Source organism: Ammodytes marinus (genome assembly GCF_949987685.1).
Source record: "Ammodytes marinus genome assembly, chromosome: 9".
Classification (NCBI taxonomy): Eukaryota; Metazoa; Chordata; class Actinopteri; order Uranoscopiformes; family Ammodytidae; genus Ammodytes; species Ammodytes marinus.
The window spans coordinates 12,036,001-12,055,074 of NC_137213.1; the positions used below are offsets into that span (position 1 = coordinate 12,036,001).

A 19,074-nucleotide genomic window follows, 5' to 3' on the forward strand; every position below is an offset into this window, starting at 1 on the left:
TCCCTGTGTGCTGCTCTTGCCTGATTTTCAGACAAATGCTGGTGCAGACTACTACACGAGTGAGTATTACGACACCACAGTGGACGGAAGTCAGCCCGAGACTCCCACTGAGACCGAAACAACCGGACAAGGCCAGGTAACTTTTTTTAGAATGTGTATTTTTGACAGAGTTTAAGACCTATTGCTGTTCTGAATTGTTGTTAACACAAGGGACTCATGAACGTGTTTAATAACTGAACTATGCTTCACTAAAATATAATGTGAATCGATGATATTGGTCAGTAAAGTAAAAATGTAACAAATTAAAATGCCGTGAAAATTCCCATTCACTACCAATGTATAGGAACATTTGAAACAGCAGCAGATTGTTAGTATTTGGTGAACAACGTCATTTGATATTAGAATTCACAGTTTTCACGGTTTTCTTGATTTTCTGGAAATAAGAAAGGTTTGGACCACAGATATAAACATCCACTCCATTCACCACTAGATCCATATTTATATTAAATGAAATGTCTGAAATATGAAATTTCAGTCAAATTGCTTGGGCATCACAAATGCCAAAATATATTTCATGATCGTCTTCGGAGGCTATAACCGAACAAGACCTCACTTCCCGGCCTCAATCAAACAGCGCTTGGATAAAGACCGGAGCTGGAAAGCTGTCATTTGATGAACCGTTACTAATGAAAAAATCAGTGCATAGACTCATCTCCTATGCTCCTGCCATATCCTGAGTTTGGCAGATCTTGTCTTAATCTGTGCTAAACTATCACATAAAACACATCATAATGAGGAACATTTGGCGGTTAAACTAAAACAATGCAGGCGGTGTGCTCCCTCAGCCACATGTCTGCCGATTACATTCGGATGTACCTTGAGGTGGATAACGCAACTTCAGTCAACTTGAGACATAACATTCATTTACAGTGACGGGCCAGAGGGCTTTAAGCATGGAAACTCACCATATGCTGCTCCATGTTGGAACACTTTTCTGATTACTGAGAACGATTTTTACGAAGTTTAAGACAATGTCAGAGGGTCATATTGCCCATAGGCGTAACACAATATACACAATCCTATTGTTGGATGCCTAAAATAAAAGTGTGTTGAGTTATTATTGCTAGAAGGTACAGTATGTTGTGCTGGTTCAGCATGTTGCTCCAAAACATGGATTGTAGTCTATGCCCAGTTTTTGGTAATGATGCATGATAAATGTACCGTGTAATAAATAATATCAGAGATTCTTTCGCAAGGTATTTATTTACCAGTATACTAGTATAAGCCAAATGTCTGTAAATCTTTCCCCTAAAAAGCCTGATTTAGCCTTTAGAACATGGAAGCACTGTCTTACTGAATAAATAACCTCTATTAATTCTTCCTTGGACCATGGTAAGATCCCATGAAGTGAACAATAACTTTTTTGTGTCACAATATGCTCACATGCACATTGCTTAACACAAGATTAATCAAATGTTTTACTGACAAAGAATGCTTACAAAAGCAGATTTGCACGAAAGATATTCTCTCCACATTCCCAAAAGACACTGTCAATGTTCAATGTCTAATGATGCATTTGAGTGTAACTCTGATTGACATCTTTCAATGAGCTGAGCACATTAATGCTTTTTTCAAATGAACCTTTCATCTTCACTTCATTGGGTCTTTAATCGGTCTTGAATGTTCTTGTTTGTGTAAACACTTGCATTTGACCTTTTGACTTAGATTGAGGTATTCAACAATAAGCTGTCTAAATTGCCTCACTAGTCCTTTATACTGGGATTTTACAGCAGGCACTTATTTTGGCAGTACACACCTGGGTTTACATTGTTTAAACATCAATGTGTTGATAGTTTGGGACATCTCACATTCCTACTGCTTTGCAGAGAAACACATTCTAATATAATGTGTGATCGCTGATGTTAAAGGGGGAGTCAGTGATTCTGGAGAAAGCTTGTTAACGAAAGCACTTTTTGTCAAAATCAGTGAATATCTCCTCAAGATTCACTACTTTTCTGTACTGTCTGTGCGCCATTGTGTCTGTGCGAGATATTAACTGATTTTGACAAATAGTAGTTTTGACAAAAAACATTATCCAGACTCCACCTTTAATGTTAATAACAGTGCCTGTTGACAAAACATATGTGAAGTTTCACATATGTTGAGTTTTGGATGCTGTCCCAAATTAGACACATGGATGCCTGCACAACTAAATTGAAAATTCCTCAGTTTTCGTTTAGTTGGTGTCCTATCAATTCACTGTATGTACTAAATACTAATGCCTTGAGTATGAATGATGAGCTTCAAAAAACATGTGTATCACTGAAAGCTGTTCACATGGTATCATTTCACTAACCAAACCTCCATGTTCCCTTCCAATCCTATCAACCCCTGCGCCCCCTTTTTTGCGACGCCTGGATTACCGATCCCAGAACTACGATGGGGAAATTGTGGACGATTACATCACCGGTGTGGAGCAGGTTGGCGTGGACACCACTGCTGCCGTGGAGACCGCTGCCCCAGTGGACACCAAGGAGACCGTGGACCCCGCCACTGAGTTTAAGGAATACGACCTGACGGAATATGACAACAAACAGGTGGTAGAGAAGCCGTACGAATATGGCGATTATGGCGATTACGGAACCGCTGACACCAAGCCTACATTCGCGACTTACGAGGAAGAGTTTGGCCCCGGTGTACCAGCCGAGACGGACATCAGAGAGAGTGCTGTAAGTGCTGGAGTGATTAGGGATTGGTTGGGGAGGAGGGGGGGAATGAAGATCAGGAATGTGGAAAGTTGAAGAAGATGGATGCTGGTGGCATTTGTTTGACTTGGTTGTTTGTGGTTGTCCATTTTTATTTGTTGTTTCTAACGGGTGGCCTCGGAGCATTCTGCATACACAAACGCACACCTTGTCTATCCGAGTCTCCCATTACGGACAGACAGATGTCGACCCCGGCCATCAGCACAGACACACCCTTGCATGACCTCTTGGCCTCAGTGACCTCTGCTGTTTATCAAAGGCCTGTTGTGCTGTGAGGTTATCCCACCAGCCAGTGTTCTGTTTGGATTTCCTGAATGCAAACTAAGTCTTTGCTAAATGTTTTTTTTTAATCATATCCATCTAAATCAATATCTAGAACCAGACATAGCATTTTCTGCTGAGCCACTGTCTATCATCATGGCGTGTTTCCAGTCCCCTTCCTTGCCTCGGGATCCAGATTCTCAGTGGCAGGAAGTGACACGGTCCCTGTCTGGATGTTGACTTGAGATCTGTCTGCCTCGTGTTAAAATCTGAATCGCTCTATTAGAGTTCTCCACTCTACTATCTAAGGACAGCACACAATCCTATTCTGTGACTTTCTCAAAAAAGAGTTTCCTCTTTGGGGCTCAACTGTACAATCTAGCGGTTTTTGGACACACACTGCTTTAGGTGGTTTGTGAATTCTTCTCGTGTGAAGTCATTGTATGGATAGTGTCAGGTAACAACCTCTGCATTTGTGCACAGTTGGGGTCTTCTTTGCAGCTTCTGGCTCTACGGAGGGCTTAATAAATAGTTGTCAGACCAAAGTCTGAATTATGGCTTCTTGCAAAATGATTCTTGAGGTTTATTTTTCCAACAGGCATGAGCCTTGAAAACTACCAAAATCCTTTCAAGCTCGCAGAACACAAGTCAGCATTTTTCGGGATCTTTTTTTAGCTGTTTTGTTCGGTGTTTTAAGTAGCCTAACCTCTATAAAAGAGAAGACACCCAACAGGACAGGGTATCTGCTGCTCCCTGGCCTCAGTTTTTTCCATTTTTCTTTGCTTCCAGACCATTGGTGCTCTTCTGCCTTTGCACATAAATGTCTGGCGTGCTGCTGTGTAAAAAAAAAGCTCACCTGGTCTGTCTTTTGTCTGTAGGTGACTGGCGGTCAAAGTTACCTGGGAGAGAAAGGAGAGAAGGGTGAACCCGCTGTCATTGAACCAGTAAGTGAAGAGTTAAACAGCTGTTTGATCATTCTGATGATAAACCTCACTCTAAGTTAACAGTTAACATTCAAATGTTGAAGGTAACACCCACAATTTCTCCTCAGGTAAACATACAAAAAAAAGTCCATGAGTTCCCACTTTTTGATGAAAAAGTAGGCTATAGGCTATATTTGGCCTGCTATAATAATATGATATTAGCTAGTTGCTAAATAGCTACCAAACCAAGGTACTCCTTTCAAATTAATATAGGCTAGTAAATACGCTAAATGTAGGCCTATGTTAGCTGTTTAGCAACTAGCTGACGTACACAAGCTAAACAGCTAAATAGATATACGTAGCCTATGCTGTATCTATTTACCTGTGCTTTTGTCCATCTAGCTAGTTGCTAAGCGCTATCAAGTAGCCTAGTGTTCTTTCTATCTTGCGGTTGCTCTTTTGTTTCAGCCAACAAAAATGTTCAGATGAGTGGCATATTTTTAAATAAGTGTCGACTGGCTTTCTTCTTTTTTTTTACTTTCAAACTGTTTTACACAATGATTTATAAATCCATAAAAGTCTTGAATCTGATGTTCTGCATATTTTCCACTGAGGGAATGGATGTTTTTCTTTTCACATCTGTTCTCTTGAACTAATTAAAATTCAGACAATCGCTTTCATATGTGGGATAACATCCATAATTGAGTACAGTGTTTTTACCTACTCCATATTAGTTTCAGTGCCACTGAACTCAAGGTGTAAGATGTTTATTTCAACAAAGCCGTTGCGACCAAAACTTTCCTCCCTCTGATGAGATTTGACAGACATCTAAAGGCCAAAGACAAAACAACTGCTTTCTACAAAAAAAAAGGCCACAGCGGACCTACATACGTTCGTTATAGAGACATCCTATACAATTTACCACTACAGGCCAAACATTGTCTGAAATAGCAGCTGTAGTTAACGTCTCCACACCCACACCATCTGTACCATCATAGGCCCTCATTTTAAATCGTTGACCGCACACACACATTATAGAAACAGAACATCATATTGCTGAAGTATTGTTAAGATTTTGAGCTTAAAGTAAACTCCTCAACCTCAAACCCAAAGCAGCCATTAGCTTTCATTTCTCCCCCCACATTCTGCATTGCCTGTGGATTTACGGGCCGCCCTGTAATGCTACTGTATCCACTTTTTCCCCCCTTTTTTTTCTAGGGGATGCTTATAGAAGGACCCCAAGGAGCCCCCGGCCAAGCAGTGAGTATCACGTTCTCACACACTCCTCCTCCTGTCTGCCTTCCACAGATGGAGAACAGCTAAAGAAAGGGGGAAAGAAAGAAAAACATCTTAGTCTTTATGGAAAGTGCATCAGCCCTGATCGCCAGTGGAAGCTTGAGTTGGGGGGGAAAACAGTCAAAAAATGTGTATTGCTTTTCATGAACGTTTGTATAGGCCTACGTCTCTGTGTGTGAGAGTGCAAGAGTGAGAGAGAAAGGGGTGGGGGTTGGGGGTATTTTATTTTGATGCTTATGTCTTCTGAACCCATTTCTTTGCTTAACTGTCTTTGTTGGCCTATATATGTATGCGACGGACTGGACTGACTGCTGTGGTGGGAATGCTGGTTAGCGGCTCTTTGGGGTATAATATGCTAAGTGTATGTGTGTCTCTGTGTGTGTGTGATCTCAGGGTATTCCCGGTACCCCAGGATTGCAGGGTTCCCCAGGTCCCCATGGAGATCACGGCGAGAGGGTGAGTAAAGGGCTGGTCTGATTTCATGGTGGAATATACAGATGTTTTCTGAAAAGCTCCGTCACCCATTCTCTACTCATTGAGAGTTTTAGAATTCAGTGTTATTTGGTTGAAAGAAGAAAAAAACATATCTAAACCAAATCAATTTAGTTATGTAGCAACAGAAACACTTAGCTACAATTGATGTAAAACACACTGTAATACTAACGAACCATAGCCATTCATCTTACTATTAACATATATAAAATATATCAACGCCTTAACCTATGAAGTACAGTCCCAGTGCCATGAAAATAATAATAATACCATTGTTAGTAGCCTGCTAACAAGCAGCAGTGTAGGGGGGATAAGCAAGGAGGGGGAGCGCTGGGAAATTAGACGTCCCTAAACTGTAAATATACCAACAAAGACAAAACAGCTCTGTTGGTCTGAGAAGTTCAAAGACTTTGCTATAAAATATGTTGAAGCCTATTCCTCTCCAAAACCCATTTTTCCATCAGTGTGGGATTCCACTCATTTTTTTCTTTCTTTATTCATTGGATGACACAGAATGAGTGTCTATCCCCCCCAGGAAGGCTGGATCCCAGCTTGTTTTTCCCAAATGTGGTGATCGCCCCGCGCCCCCCCTGTCATCACCATTTTAGCACATCTATTCTGTGTCTGGAGTTTAACCCTTTAATTGCCAACAAAACCCGCCCAAAAAAAAAGAATACCTTACCACTCCTACTCTGGTATGACTGGCAGACATTGCCCATACAAAAGGTTTGTTGTTCCACTTTTGGGGCAAAGTGATCAGAAAATATTTCATTGGACCAAAAAAAAGTCTCCGCCCCTCCCTTCATTTCCTCCCACGAGAAACAGTCTTGCTGACAGGGGGATTAAAAACGCACTCGTTTTTCTGTAGTCTTGCGGTTTTCCGTTGCGCAGTAGCCACTCAGCGTTGGATTGGCTCATTTCTCTCATAATCACCGTCTACCTCCTTTCCACTCTAGCAACACTTTCCCAGCCGTGTAGGAGCGTCATTAACACTAGATGTCACTGTGCTTAGGATAACAGCAACTGATGGCGAGTATTTACCACCTCTGGGAACAGGCAGATGGGAACACATGGCATCAATTTAAAGCCTGCCGTCTCAAGTTGCCGCACATGACATGACTGCTAAATAGATCCTGGTTTCCCAGGGAAAAAAAGGGTACTATTCAGTCTTGATCTTTTTTCTTCAGTTTTTGTCTTAACTAAATCAAAATGTATTCCCCATTAATGTAACTGTCTATTTCTTAAATTCAGCATGAGCAACTAGTATACAATTATTTAGCTTTTGAGTCGTTTTTAGCCACACTAAAGGAATGTCATCCAGTTCACTAGTGAACTATTTCAACACAACTGTTGGATAGATCACCATGAGAATTTGTACAGACTTTCATGGTCCACAGAGGAGGAATCCTAAAGACTTTAAGGAAACTCCTGACTTTTCATCAGCTTTTCTACCTGTCCAAAAATTATGTCTTAAGCCTCAGCTTCAGCTCTACTTTGATGTAAATGCTAACATAGGATGCCAACACCCAACACATTCAATTCATAAATTTTAAGTTGGTACGTGCAAATGCAAGTATACGCATGTTAACACATGCTCTCCTAATCAAGCAAGTTGGCATTCTACTATTATAATTTATAATATGTTTTCATCAGAATGAGAAATACAGCTGGAGACTTACAGATAGTTACGCCATAAACAAAACAAAAACACAACAACAAGGATACATTTAAAAGACATTAAGTCAAAAAGGACATGCACAGGAAACCCAGAACATCTTCAAAGGGCTTGGCATGTTGGGTTCCTTCCTGTACATAGTCTATGCAAAAGAGGTAAGAGGAAAGGAACAAGGCAATGAGGAGAGAAAATCAGCTAATCCTTTTTAATTAGCAACCAAATCTCCTCTGGTGCCTCCCATACGCAAACCAGTTTTTTGCCCCACAAGTGGTATGCATCTAGGAAGAGCGAAAACTCTCTCTCTCTCTCTCATTGTCATCCATTGAACAATGTTGTTTTTGGAATGAGCATTACAGGCTCCCAGGGCCATGGCTGTGGATTGTGCAGTCTTGTTATAAAAGTCGACGCTCTCCTGCAGGCAGCATCCGCGGGCCGACTTAATGAAAATACATTCTCCGTCTTTACCCCTGATTTAATCCTCTCTCTTATTCCTCTCAGCGGGATTAGTTAATTATCTATTTGGAATAAGCAACAACAGTGCAGCAAAGTACCATCCCATTGAAAGTGGTGTTGTTGTTTATAAAGAAGAGGGCTTACTGTGAAAAGATTAGTTGTTCAGTCTCTGCACTGTTACCGTTGTTTGTTAGCGCTATTTTCATTTTATTTATTTATTTCAATTTGCATAGCACCTCCAGGGGAATTATAGAGGAATAGCAAAAATAATCAAAGTAATCTCATGCCAAAATATACTGTATACGACTTGTTTATTAACCACGTCTAATAAATTGTTTTCAAACAATAGCTGATGATTGGTATTCAATACTTTGGGGATGGGTAGCTAGGTTAAAGAAACCCCGTCCTGTAAGTCATTTAGAATATCATTGAGTTCAATGGGCATGTATATTTGTTTTTTCTTATTGACCTTAAAGTTGGAGTCAGTGAGTCTGGACTGGAGAACACTTTTTCTTTAATCAGAATCAGTTAATATCTCCTCACGATCTGCTACCTGTCCGTACTGTGTGTGCACTGGGGAAAAAATCCAGTGTTAATACACAGCCTAGACTCTGTAAAATGGTTTGTTGCTAGCTATACGCTTGCCCCTTTGTTCACATACCAGTTTACAGAGCCTAGGCTGTGTATTAACACTGATTCTTTTTAGCGCTCACACACATTATGGACAGGTAGCGGATTATAAGGAGATATTCACTGACTTTGACAAACAGTGATTTATACCGTACGTACAACACTCATTCTCCAGAACTGCTGACTCCACCTTTAATTACAACTGTGTTACACATAAACAATCGGACACAATATCATTGTACTCGTATTGTTTATTCCAGGGTCCTCCCGGTCGTTCTGGCATTCCCGGTTCAGACGGTATCCCTGGTCCAGCAGGTACCATCCTGATGCTTCCAGTAAGTCCACACGCCCACTGTGCTGTCTGTCTTATTCACCAAACATACTGTGCATCCTTCATCTGAGTCACTAGCCCGTGAACTCACATCATTTTAGTCAGGTTTACCTCATAGCATCACCAGTAGGCCAAAGGGATCGCGGACCCTATTTTCTTTGGGTTACAAATCACTTACCTTGTAAATGTCAGCCGGTGCAATGGAGCGGAACCTGTGACTGAGGCTTTGAAAGGCTTGGTGACACATATTTGTGTGTGTGTATGTGTGTGTGTGTGTGTGTATGTGTATGTGTATGTGTGTGTGTGTCAGTGTGTGTGTGTACGTATGTGCCATGGTGACAGCTTTACAGCTTTTTAAAAGAAATAATATTTGAACAAACTCACCGGGGGAGACCATTAGGTGTCTCACTCAGTAAAAAGAGACAAGTCCATTTGTTTTAATCGTGTTTATCTTTGTTGTTTTGTGGTTGACAGTTCCGTGCAGGCGGTGAGTCACACAAGGGACCCGTGGTTTCAGCTCAGGAGGCTCAGGCTCAGGCCATCCTCTCTCAGGCTAGGGTAAGTAAACATGACCCCAGCACATCCTTCTCACTTCAGAGGACAGTTAACAATGATTTTCTGTGTCTTTCTGGCGCTCATTAGCTGCCACAAAAATGTTTTGTTTTTTCAAGCACTGGTCAGTGGTCAAATTTGTCATTTGTGCTCCGCAACATGTCGTAAAAGCCTTAAAAGGTCCAAAATGTACATTTAGGTCTTTATTTTACTCAACCTTGTCTGTTCTCATATTCAACCAACGTTAACGGCCATTATATCAACATTCAACTTCTAAAGCAATTACATCAACTTAACTTTCCATAATCATTCTTAGCACTATTCTGAAGGTTATTACAGGAGGATTTGTCCATACGCATATTGTTCATTCAAACATTTCTGAAAAAATTGTCATACAAAAAATAATGGTTTTTACTGTAAGAAATCAAATAGCAACATTTCATGGTGATATCTACAAGTTAAAAATGTTACGCATGCACCTGCACTTTTTAAAATGCAGTTCAAATAAACATGTTTTACTTGAACACCTGATGCAACAAATGTGGCCCAAAATGAATTAAAAACGTAGTTTTAAGTTTTTAAAACAGAACATTTAAATGACTCAGAAAGGCTAGTAAATAATGAAAGGAGGAATCCCTATTTACAAGTCCCAGCAATCCTATAAATTGTCCAAATTCCATAATATGGAACTGTTAGGCTGGGTAGTATATAAAGCCACACCAGATGTTCACACTCACTCAGGGGTCCTGATAACCCAAGCACCGCTGAAAAAAAAGGTTGAATATTGCGTCTGTAAGCAAGGTGTGATCTATAGTAGAACACATGGAAATCATTAAGTGTTGGACAAACACTGAGTATTCACACGTTCACAACACTATGGATGCTGGACGGCTGCCACAACTGGTAGACTGCTGCTTAGTAATGTCTTGAAAGCACTTGTCACCTTCCTATATTTGACTTTCATGCCAGACGTTTGGCAAGAGGCAAGAAGAAGAAGGAAGAAAAAAAACATGGCAGGAGTTGTAGGTCAATAAAAACATAAAGGGAACTGAAGGGACACATTGGTTAACTTGTTAAATTGTCATTGACTTATTTGCAGCAGCAAAGTGTTATTCTCATAGATGTTACCTCATGCAATTAACAACCACAGCACCAAAAGGCTTACTAATATTTGTGATGCAGTCTTAAGTGTAGCATCGTAGGCCATGCATTACTTTTCCTATGAATTAGCATATTGCTAGCTCAGTAATCAGACCGCTAATAAATCCCAGACAGCTTTCTTTGGCAGTGCAAGACTGTGGTCAGCCATGAACCAGAACAAAGTAAAGTTTGCACATTGTATGGCTCCATGCTACACAGAAGCTAAATTAGAGAGATTTTTTATTGTTTTAGTGTTTTCTTTCTTTATTGCTTTGAATTAGCTATACAAAGTAATTTTGATTTTAATAATTATCAACAGGAACTCCTGTTTATTACAGAGACTACAATTAGCAATAAAAACTAAATTTCATATTAATTTGCAATATAAAAAGATAAAACAACAACTAATGTAATTGGCATGTGATGCAATGTCATGAGATTTTTAAAAAATGACTTCACTGGATTCATATGAACTTATCCCGCTATTATCGTAAGCCTTTGTGATAAATGGGGACATATTATTTAATCATTTGTTAAATGTATAATGCAAGAATGTCGACATAGTTAGCTTACCGGTGGTTTATGGATTATTCTTTTCGATCATCAGCTGGCCATGAGAGGTCCTCCAGGGCCAGGGGGCATGTCAGGAAGATCTGGTCCAGTGGTGAGTAACTTTTGGGAAACCTTCTACACACACACACACACACACACACACACACACACACACACACACACACACACACCATCTAATTGATGTGTCCTCATTAATGAAAAACACATACGTAAGGTGTTTAGTGCTTTTTCCTGTTGCCTTTTTTTCATTTCCTATCAACACCCTTACATGCCTACGCTCTCACCCATACGCACGACATCCTCTTCCTTTCTGTCTGTGAGAACATTCTTGTTTTTTATTCCATCAACACACACAATCTGACTTAAATGACAATTCAGTAATACATTAGAGCTGTTTATTTACACATGGCACATTATTTATGATTGCTAAAACCGATACTAGCCGAAACCGGGAGTAACGGGAAATGTGCTCCAGCAGGTCTTTCGGTTGCGCATTCATATTCGTCCAAGTTCGAAATTGTATATTTTGCGTGTTTGGATTTGAATTGGGTTCTCGTCCAACCTTAATTATACTGGTTTCTTAGCCAAATAATGGGATGACAAAAACCTTTGGCCATATTAATTCATTTAATCTGTGTGTCTGTGTATGTATTTTTTTTTTATTAGGGAGGTCCTGGTGCTTCCGGACTTAAAGGTGACGGTGGCGATTCTGGACCACAGGTGAGAACGATAGAAACCTATTTTCTTGTTTTTTTTGTTAGATAAAAAAAAAACTTCAATGTTAAATGTATTTATTCACACATCCATATGTTTTCCTCACAGGGACCCAGAGGTCTTCAGGGTGGAACTGGTCAGCCAGGGAAAGCAGGAAAGAGGGTAAGAGTTATTTTCAAACCAGGAGATTTATATATAGTACTTTATTCATTTATTGACACAGAGCAGTGCATTTTCGCAACAGAACGTTTTGTTTAAATTCCCAAATGTCATGCCAACAAGAACGCAATCATTAGTGCCACAGTCCCCAAAGAGAAGTACCCGTCTAGTTTCAAACACGGCCTCATTTGAGTCAACCGTTAATCCTCTCTGTGTGTTGTGTAAACTCATTAAGTCATGGTTATTTCACTATAATCTAGTTAGAAAAAAATTATAGCATCTCCACTTTTTATTATCAAAATCCCTCCATTGTCGTCATGTGACTTCCACATAGCCCTCACGTGTTATTTGCGTGTCTTCCAGGGTCGCAATGGAGCCGACGGTGCTCGAGGAATGCCAGGAGAGTCAGGAAACAAGGTAAAGGACGGCAAATGTTATCCGATGAACCAGTGAGCTTATATGGGATGCTATTTGAAAAGCTGCTCTCTGCAGAGGCCATTGATAGAGCTGTCCTTTTGCTTGTCTTTTTTTAGGGCGACAGAGGTTTCGACGGCCTCCCTGGTCTGCCTGGAGAGAAAGGGCACAGAGTAAGTATGAGGACACAGAACTGTGGGTTTGGTGGAACGTGAAAAGTACATGGTTAAAGACCTCTATCTGTCTCCAAAAATAGGATCCTGAAGCCACTTATTTCTAGTCCACATCGATCACAGTCATTGCCACTCTGCACCCTGTCCTTACAGCAGCATCGTGGCCTTTGATTGGTCCTTCAAAGACGACTTCCAATCAATCTCATGTACATCCATCTCATGAGTTCATTTGGGGCATTTGACCCCCTTTTGAAAGGTGGGGTGGCAGACTCCAGAACCACTTGAGCCCTGCGTTTAGCCAGGCCCAAAGGCCAATGAGGAGTTCTGAGTTTGGTGATTGTGGAATGTCTGTATGGCCTGCTTTAGAAAGCAAGAGAGAGAGGACAGAGATCACAGTAGGGGTATTTTAAGACTTCTAGGCTTATCCTATACTAAGAGTAATTACAAGGCAACCAGAGGTAGGCCAGTCCGTATAGAGCTCTAAAAATAGTGGGAACCATATAGGCCCATGCCAATTGTGGTGACCATGCCTGCTGTAGATTACAGGCAGTCTTGTTGCCATTTTGGTTGCCCACTTTTTGATGCTTGAACGGTGTCTGAATTTTTGACCCATATCATATTTTTTTCTCTTAGATGCAGAGCCCTGTGTTCAAAATCACATTACTTTATTTGTACTATTCTACTTACTACAGCTCATAAAAAGTGTGTAGTTTACATGCAGTAGGCATCCGATTAGGACATACTTTTTTTTCATCACAACATCGCATCTTGAACTTGCCTCTTGCTAATACATCCATCACATTGCTTCACTCGGGGGCTCCCTCGATGTGACGTAACTAATGGTGCACAGTGGATGTGCGTCAGACTCACAGAAAAAAAGCATGCTTGTATTTTTAAGCATGCTGTATCTGACTACATGTGTTGGGGACATTCTAAATATTTTTTTCACCATACTAAACAGTAGGGTAAGTATGAGAAGTATTGTAACGCAGTCCAAACGTGTGGACTGTGTTGCGATCGTACCAACCCTGCTCTTTGTTGATATTCCTGTTCTCTGTGGTCTTTCTCCTCCAGGGAGAACACGGTTCCACAGGAGCTCCAGGTGCTCCAGGAGAGGACGGCCCAAGAGTAAGTAGAACCTATCAGTCATCGTAGAACTTACACATGTTCTCCAAAGTCATTCAAATGTATCTGCATTCCTTAACAACACACTTCTTCCTGTTCTATCCATAGGGTGAAGATGGCCAGGTCGGACAGAGAGGTGTGGCCGGAGAGAGCGTAGGTGTATTTATTATCATCTGGTGACACATTAGACTGCATCTTATTTCATCAGAACACAGATAAGAATATGACGAGTATGTGACTAGCATCATGGTACTCGTTTATTTTGCTAAGTGCAGAATCCCCCCCACCTTCCCTTCATTCCTTCCCCTACATTCATTTTGGCAATTATTTAAACAGGCAGCCGCTCCCTCTTTTCTCTCTTCTACGACATTCCTGTGTGCAAGGACCATTTGGTTTGTAATGTCTACCTTTGGCTCTGAATAATAGATCAGCAAAATAGAACTGGGGAAATGTTATGTTGTTCTGTCATTATTGCCCCGGGCATATTCTGGCCTGGTTCACTTCAAATGGCCTGTGGAGTTGCATGACTAATGGCTGCTCACTGTCACACCCCCTAAAAAAAAACATCATTGTCCTTTTAAGGAAATAGTTGCACTGCATTTCATCATGCACACTATCCATAAGTTGACAGAGCAACATAAGTGCAGTGTTTTATTAAGAGCATGACTTAGGATGTTGAGATAAGAAGCCACCCTGAAATTGCACCTGCAGTTACCATATGGAACCACAGTGTGTCAGTATTGTTCACATTTTTAATCAAACCACTCTAAAGGATATTCAGCACACCTAAGGTTTTATTGTGCCAGTTATTTTTGTGTCACCCGCCTATTTCATATCATGCCACACAATTGCAGACAAATGAACACAAATAGCGATAATTTTTTTTTTACCCATTTTTCTTTAACTTGTCTCTTTTTATACACAGGGTCCTCGCGGTCTGCTTGGCCCCAGAGGGTCTCAAGGTCCAGGAGGACAGCGTGTAAGTACAGATCAGATGCCAATTGAATCTCACAATACCCTTAAACCTGTGTTCTAGCTCATTCATTTTCAAATTATGATCTCTTTAGGGTCTCCCTGGACTTGATGGGCAAGCTGGTCCCAAAGGAAACTTGGTGAGAAATATTCATGGTTCCATTATGTTTTATGTTTAGCTAATTTTAAATATTAAACTAGGGAATAGTAAAAAAACATCATCGACAATGTTGTTTTTTCTGCAAATATTTGTAAGATTGAAAAAACTGCCTAAGTGATTCAATTTAGTTCACAATACATGATGGTTAAAAATGCCTTTTTGGCTACTTTTCATCTGTAGTTCCCTGGCCTCGATGTTAAAAAGCCTTTTTTGATCAGTAATTTCATAGTAAAATACCAAGAATGCCATTTTCTTATTAGAGATGGTAGATGGATGTAGTCTTCCAAAGTCTTATCATAGTGGTCACTATGGTCTTTTTCATACACCACAAAACCTGCCACCTAAACAGGCCATGAGGAGGAAGTGGGTTGCAACAGGAAAGCCTGTGTGTGTGTGTGTGTGTGTGTGTGTGTGTGTGTGTGTGTGTGTGTGTGTGTGTGTGTGTGTGTTTGTGCGTGTGCGGTCCTGTCATGCGTTCAGCTTTTCCGGTGGGTCTCTGTGGGACGTTTAAATGATGGTTACAGATCATTGGTCAAGAAGAGACAGCTGGACAACAAGCCCACAAGTTGTCCGTGCTCACTGAGTCACTGAGCCAAAGGAATAAGCAGCTGTTAAAATGACACAGAACAATAGGACAACGGTGTGTTTCTAATTAGTATCTCCAAAGTTAGCGTGGATCTTTAAAAAAAATAAATCAAAAATAAATCAAAGCAAGAACACTTGAAAGCAGTGGTAGCGCCTCCTAAACCCTTGTGGTGCTTACACCAGCCTCTAACATATGGCTATTTTTAAGGCATCCTTGAACCCAAATATTTTTTACAGGACTTTTGGAACATAGATCAATGTGCCCGACTTTTTTTTGCGCTCAAGGCCCTGCTAACAAATCACAGGCCAGACAACCTACACTTCAGTCAATCCAGTGAATTGTGTTTAGTGTTTGTTGTAACAGCTGGAGCGGACTGTTTCGCGAGGGCCTTGTCTGTTTTTTGTGTATGTTTGGTTTGTGACACACTAAATCCCAGCAGGAATAGCAAACAGCCCACTATTCCAGTTTTGTTTCATCAGTCTTAATCCATACCCAGATGGCTATGCAGCCACACAGCATGTAAACAGAGAGAAAAAAGGCTATATTTCATAGCCAGAGACTTAGATTTTGACCAGCCACCTGATGCTAGGCCTGGATTTGAAAGGAAATAAACATAACTTTTGAAAATGCCACAAAACAGCTGTGTACGAGCCATTGTGTCACATTTCTCCAAAAAAACTACTTTATCCTTTTATTTGACATCCTTGACACAGATTGGATGAAGCCAATTCAACCAATCTATCCAAGCAATGTCATTCAAAGTTTTCCAATATAACCCGGTGCCACAGTTTTGATGGGGAATAGGCACATTTCCACTGAAACTCAAACAAAGGTATTTCTTACCTTGGATTACATTGAAGCAGGAGACACAGGGGACCTAATGACTGTTTAAAGTTTGCTATTTTATGAAAGCAATTAGTATTGACTTGACTGTTTACATCAGAAATACATGAATAATCTGCAATATCGTTCCCTTTTCAATGGTTCAGATTAAAAGCAAACATTACAATAAATAAAATAGAATCATCCGCAGTGATTGGAAATATTATTTAACATTTTAAAAAATGTTTCTTTCTTGTTAACAGGGTCCACAAGGAGAGAATGGGCCTCATGGGCAACAGGGTATGCCTGGTCCTCATGTAAGTTTATTTTCTTTCTCACTTTTCCTTATAAATCCCTGTCTGATCACTTTGTCTCTCCGGTTGTGTCCCCCGTTCTCTCCGTTTGTGTCATCTCACTTAATCTGTCCTTTCATAGCTACTTCTTTGTCGTCAAAATCCATTGTGCAATGGGGAAAACTATAAATTTGATACATTTTCCTACTCTCACACTCCTGTTTTTCAAAATTAAATGTTCGCAGACCAATTTTTCTTTTTCCTTTTTCTTCTTTCTCTCCATCCTTAACCACCGCTCTAAGGGGGATTCTGTGAAACTAACACCAAACAAGATTAAAGACTTCACAAGCATTCACTAGCATTGTTTCTCTGTGGCCACAAAGATTAAAAAAACCTCCTCTCTGTCCTGCCGAGATGACACATATTGTACTGATTTCATAGCACCCAACCCTATTATGCTGTCCAGTCTGTGGCACAGTGAAAAACAGTCTATCTTAGCCAGGGCAAAATCACCATTGCCAGGTAAGGTTTTCAGTCCTCCCAGCGTGGGTAGAATGGCGCCATTCCAGTTGGAAAGTATTAGCAGGGACTAGTCCTTCCTTAAGGTATACCGGTCGATTAATTAACTTTTCAATTTGAGTTGTACCTGGCCAGAGGCAGATTGACGCTTTCCAAGGAAGGCATTGGCACGTCGAAAAAAAAATAACACAGCTCGTTTATTCTAACTGTTAAAAAGCTTTCTTCATGGGCTGAATTCTCAAGAAGTCTTCAAGATGCGTGGCATTAAAATGACTGTAGAAAAGAACGGAACGCCCTTTTGCACGGCTGAAAGAACTCATCCGAAGAGCTAAACGACAAAAACAAATGGCTGGAGCTGTCGAAAAAAGGAGAGATAGTATGTAACCAAATAAACAAATTACAAATACAGCAAGACATAAAAATAAAGATATCGACTTTCCCCAAATTGACAAAACAGGTTTTTCCCATTGCCCCCAAATGCAACACTTAATTTTGTGTCAATATTACGGAAGCCTTGTTTATGGAAAATGGGACAAAGTTTTGGCGTACTCTTCTTATAACAAACTTATCTCCTCCATTGTCTTTTCAGGGTCTTGTTGGTCCTCAAGGTCCGATCGGGCCTCCCGGTGAAAAAGTAAGTAAAGATGGAAACCAAGTCAGTCCCCCCCCCATTTCAATCCGCCCACCACAACCCTGCTGCTGCTGCTGCTGCCCTGATAAGTGAACGTCTCAGTCAAGACCTCATAAGTGATTCTGCAGATACACTGCTGTCTGAGGCTATAGGCCTGTATTGGCTTCACTGAAGGCTTAAACACACAAAAGGATGGACACACACACACACACACACACACACACACACACACACACACACACACACAGGCACACACTATATGCACATTATCACAGCAGTACTTCTGCATAAGCACTTAATTTGTCTGTCTCAGAGTATTTTGTTTGTGGCTTTGTGGTTATTTCATAATCTTTCAAACAGATTCACTTTTGTCCATCTCTCTGTCTGTCTGTTCAACTTCCTATGTATGTGTTGCCTTCTCTTTGTAGGGACCTCAAGGGAAACAGGGTTTGGCTGGCCTTTCAGGTGCTGATGGCCCTCCTGTAAGTAACACAACTGGACTCATTTTCACTGCTTACGTCATTCAGTTAAAAACCCAAGTTGACAATTTGATCAGTTGTCGATAACCTAAATCTTTTGGTCTTCTTTTATAGGGTCACCCAGGAAAAGAGGGTCCTGCCGGCGAGAAAGGAGGATCTGTAAGTATAATGTAGTTCAGATGTTTATTTGGTGTTTTGTAAAGGTAAATATATAACTTTGTACTTTGTTTGTTCTCAAAGAGTCATTGAATGTGTCCCCGCACGGGCAGAAGGCATTTAGCATTTGTTTTGCCTGATGCATCGTGCGAGTTTATGCAACCACACCATTTAGATAACATCTGGTAAGCTGTCTCAGAAATAGAATACACTTAATTGACCCACTTTCCTGCAATTGGCTAATCTTGTAATTTTCTGAGATTGCACAGTCACCTTGTTGTTCTGTGTGGCGAACGGCAATGAAGTTGAACAGCTGAACGTGAACAGAGCAAAAGGACAGTACAAGTCGAACCATGAAACGTATTTCCAAATCACAGTCAGTATAGAGATAAAGAGATCTTACACTGTGGTCATGAAGCTATTCCAACAATACAATACACAATAAATGATAACCATTGTTAAAATGATGCCATTATTTTACTTGAGAGAATTTGCTCGCAGAGAGGTTAAGTCCCATTTTTCTACTGCTATTTACATACTATATATAGAGGCCAATATGAGGTAACGCTGTCAACTTACTTACTTCCATCTGCAAATCGATCAATCACAACATCCAACTATATTCTTTTTAGACCTAAGGTACCTAGGGGATAGTTCTAGTTAATTGAGATTCACTGTTACCTAAGGAAATATGGCGAAATAAATGAAAAGACATACTAGAGCATAAGGTTGAACCCTACAAATAGTTGCCTGACACTTTTTTCCCTTTCTCTTCAATCT

General features: G+C 40.5%; 1 protein-coding gene across 1 annotated transcript in view; it reads left to right on the plus strand.

Moving 5' to 3' along the window:
• The window catches only part of LOC307255237 (collagen alpha-1(XI) chain-like), an 88,313-nt gene that overhangs the window by 24,094 nt on the left and 45,145 nt on the right, over nt 1–19,074 (plus strand). The window contains exons 7-26 of the mRNA XM_080033890.1: nt 32–136; nt 2,433–2,729; nt 3,905–3,970; nt 5,168–5,209; nt 5,639–5,701; nt 8,756–8,830; nt 9,301–9,384; nt 11,126–11,182; nt 11,758–11,811; nt 11,914–11,967; nt 12,328–12,381; nt 12,498–12,551; nt 13,626–13,679; nt 13,785–13,829; nt 14,602–14,655; nt 14,744–14,788; nt 16,480–16,533; nt 17,618–17,662; nt 18,088–18,141; nt 18,253–18,297. Of these exons, the coding sequence (XP_079890016.1) occupies nt 32–136; nt 2,433–2,729; nt 3,905–3,970; nt 5,168–5,209; nt 5,639–5,701; nt 8,756–8,830; nt 9,301–9,384; nt 11,126–11,182; nt 11,758–11,811; nt 11,914–11,967; nt 12,328–12,381; nt 12,498–12,551; nt 13,626–13,679; nt 13,785–13,829; nt 14,602–14,655; nt 14,744–14,788; nt 16,480–16,533; nt 17,618–17,662; nt 18,088–18,141; nt 18,253–18,297 (1,401 nt within the window). The remainder of the gene's footprint in view (nt 1–31; nt 137–2,432; nt 2,730–3,904; nt 3,971–5,167; nt 5,210–5,638; nt 5,702–8,755; nt 8,831–9,300; nt 9,385–11,125; nt 11,183–11,757; nt 11,812–11,913; nt 11,968–12,327; nt 12,382–12,497; nt 12,552–13,625; nt 13,680–13,784; nt 13,830–14,601; nt 14,656–14,743; nt 14,789–16,479; nt 16,534–17,617; nt 17,663–18,087; nt 18,142–18,252; nt 18,298–19,074) is intronic.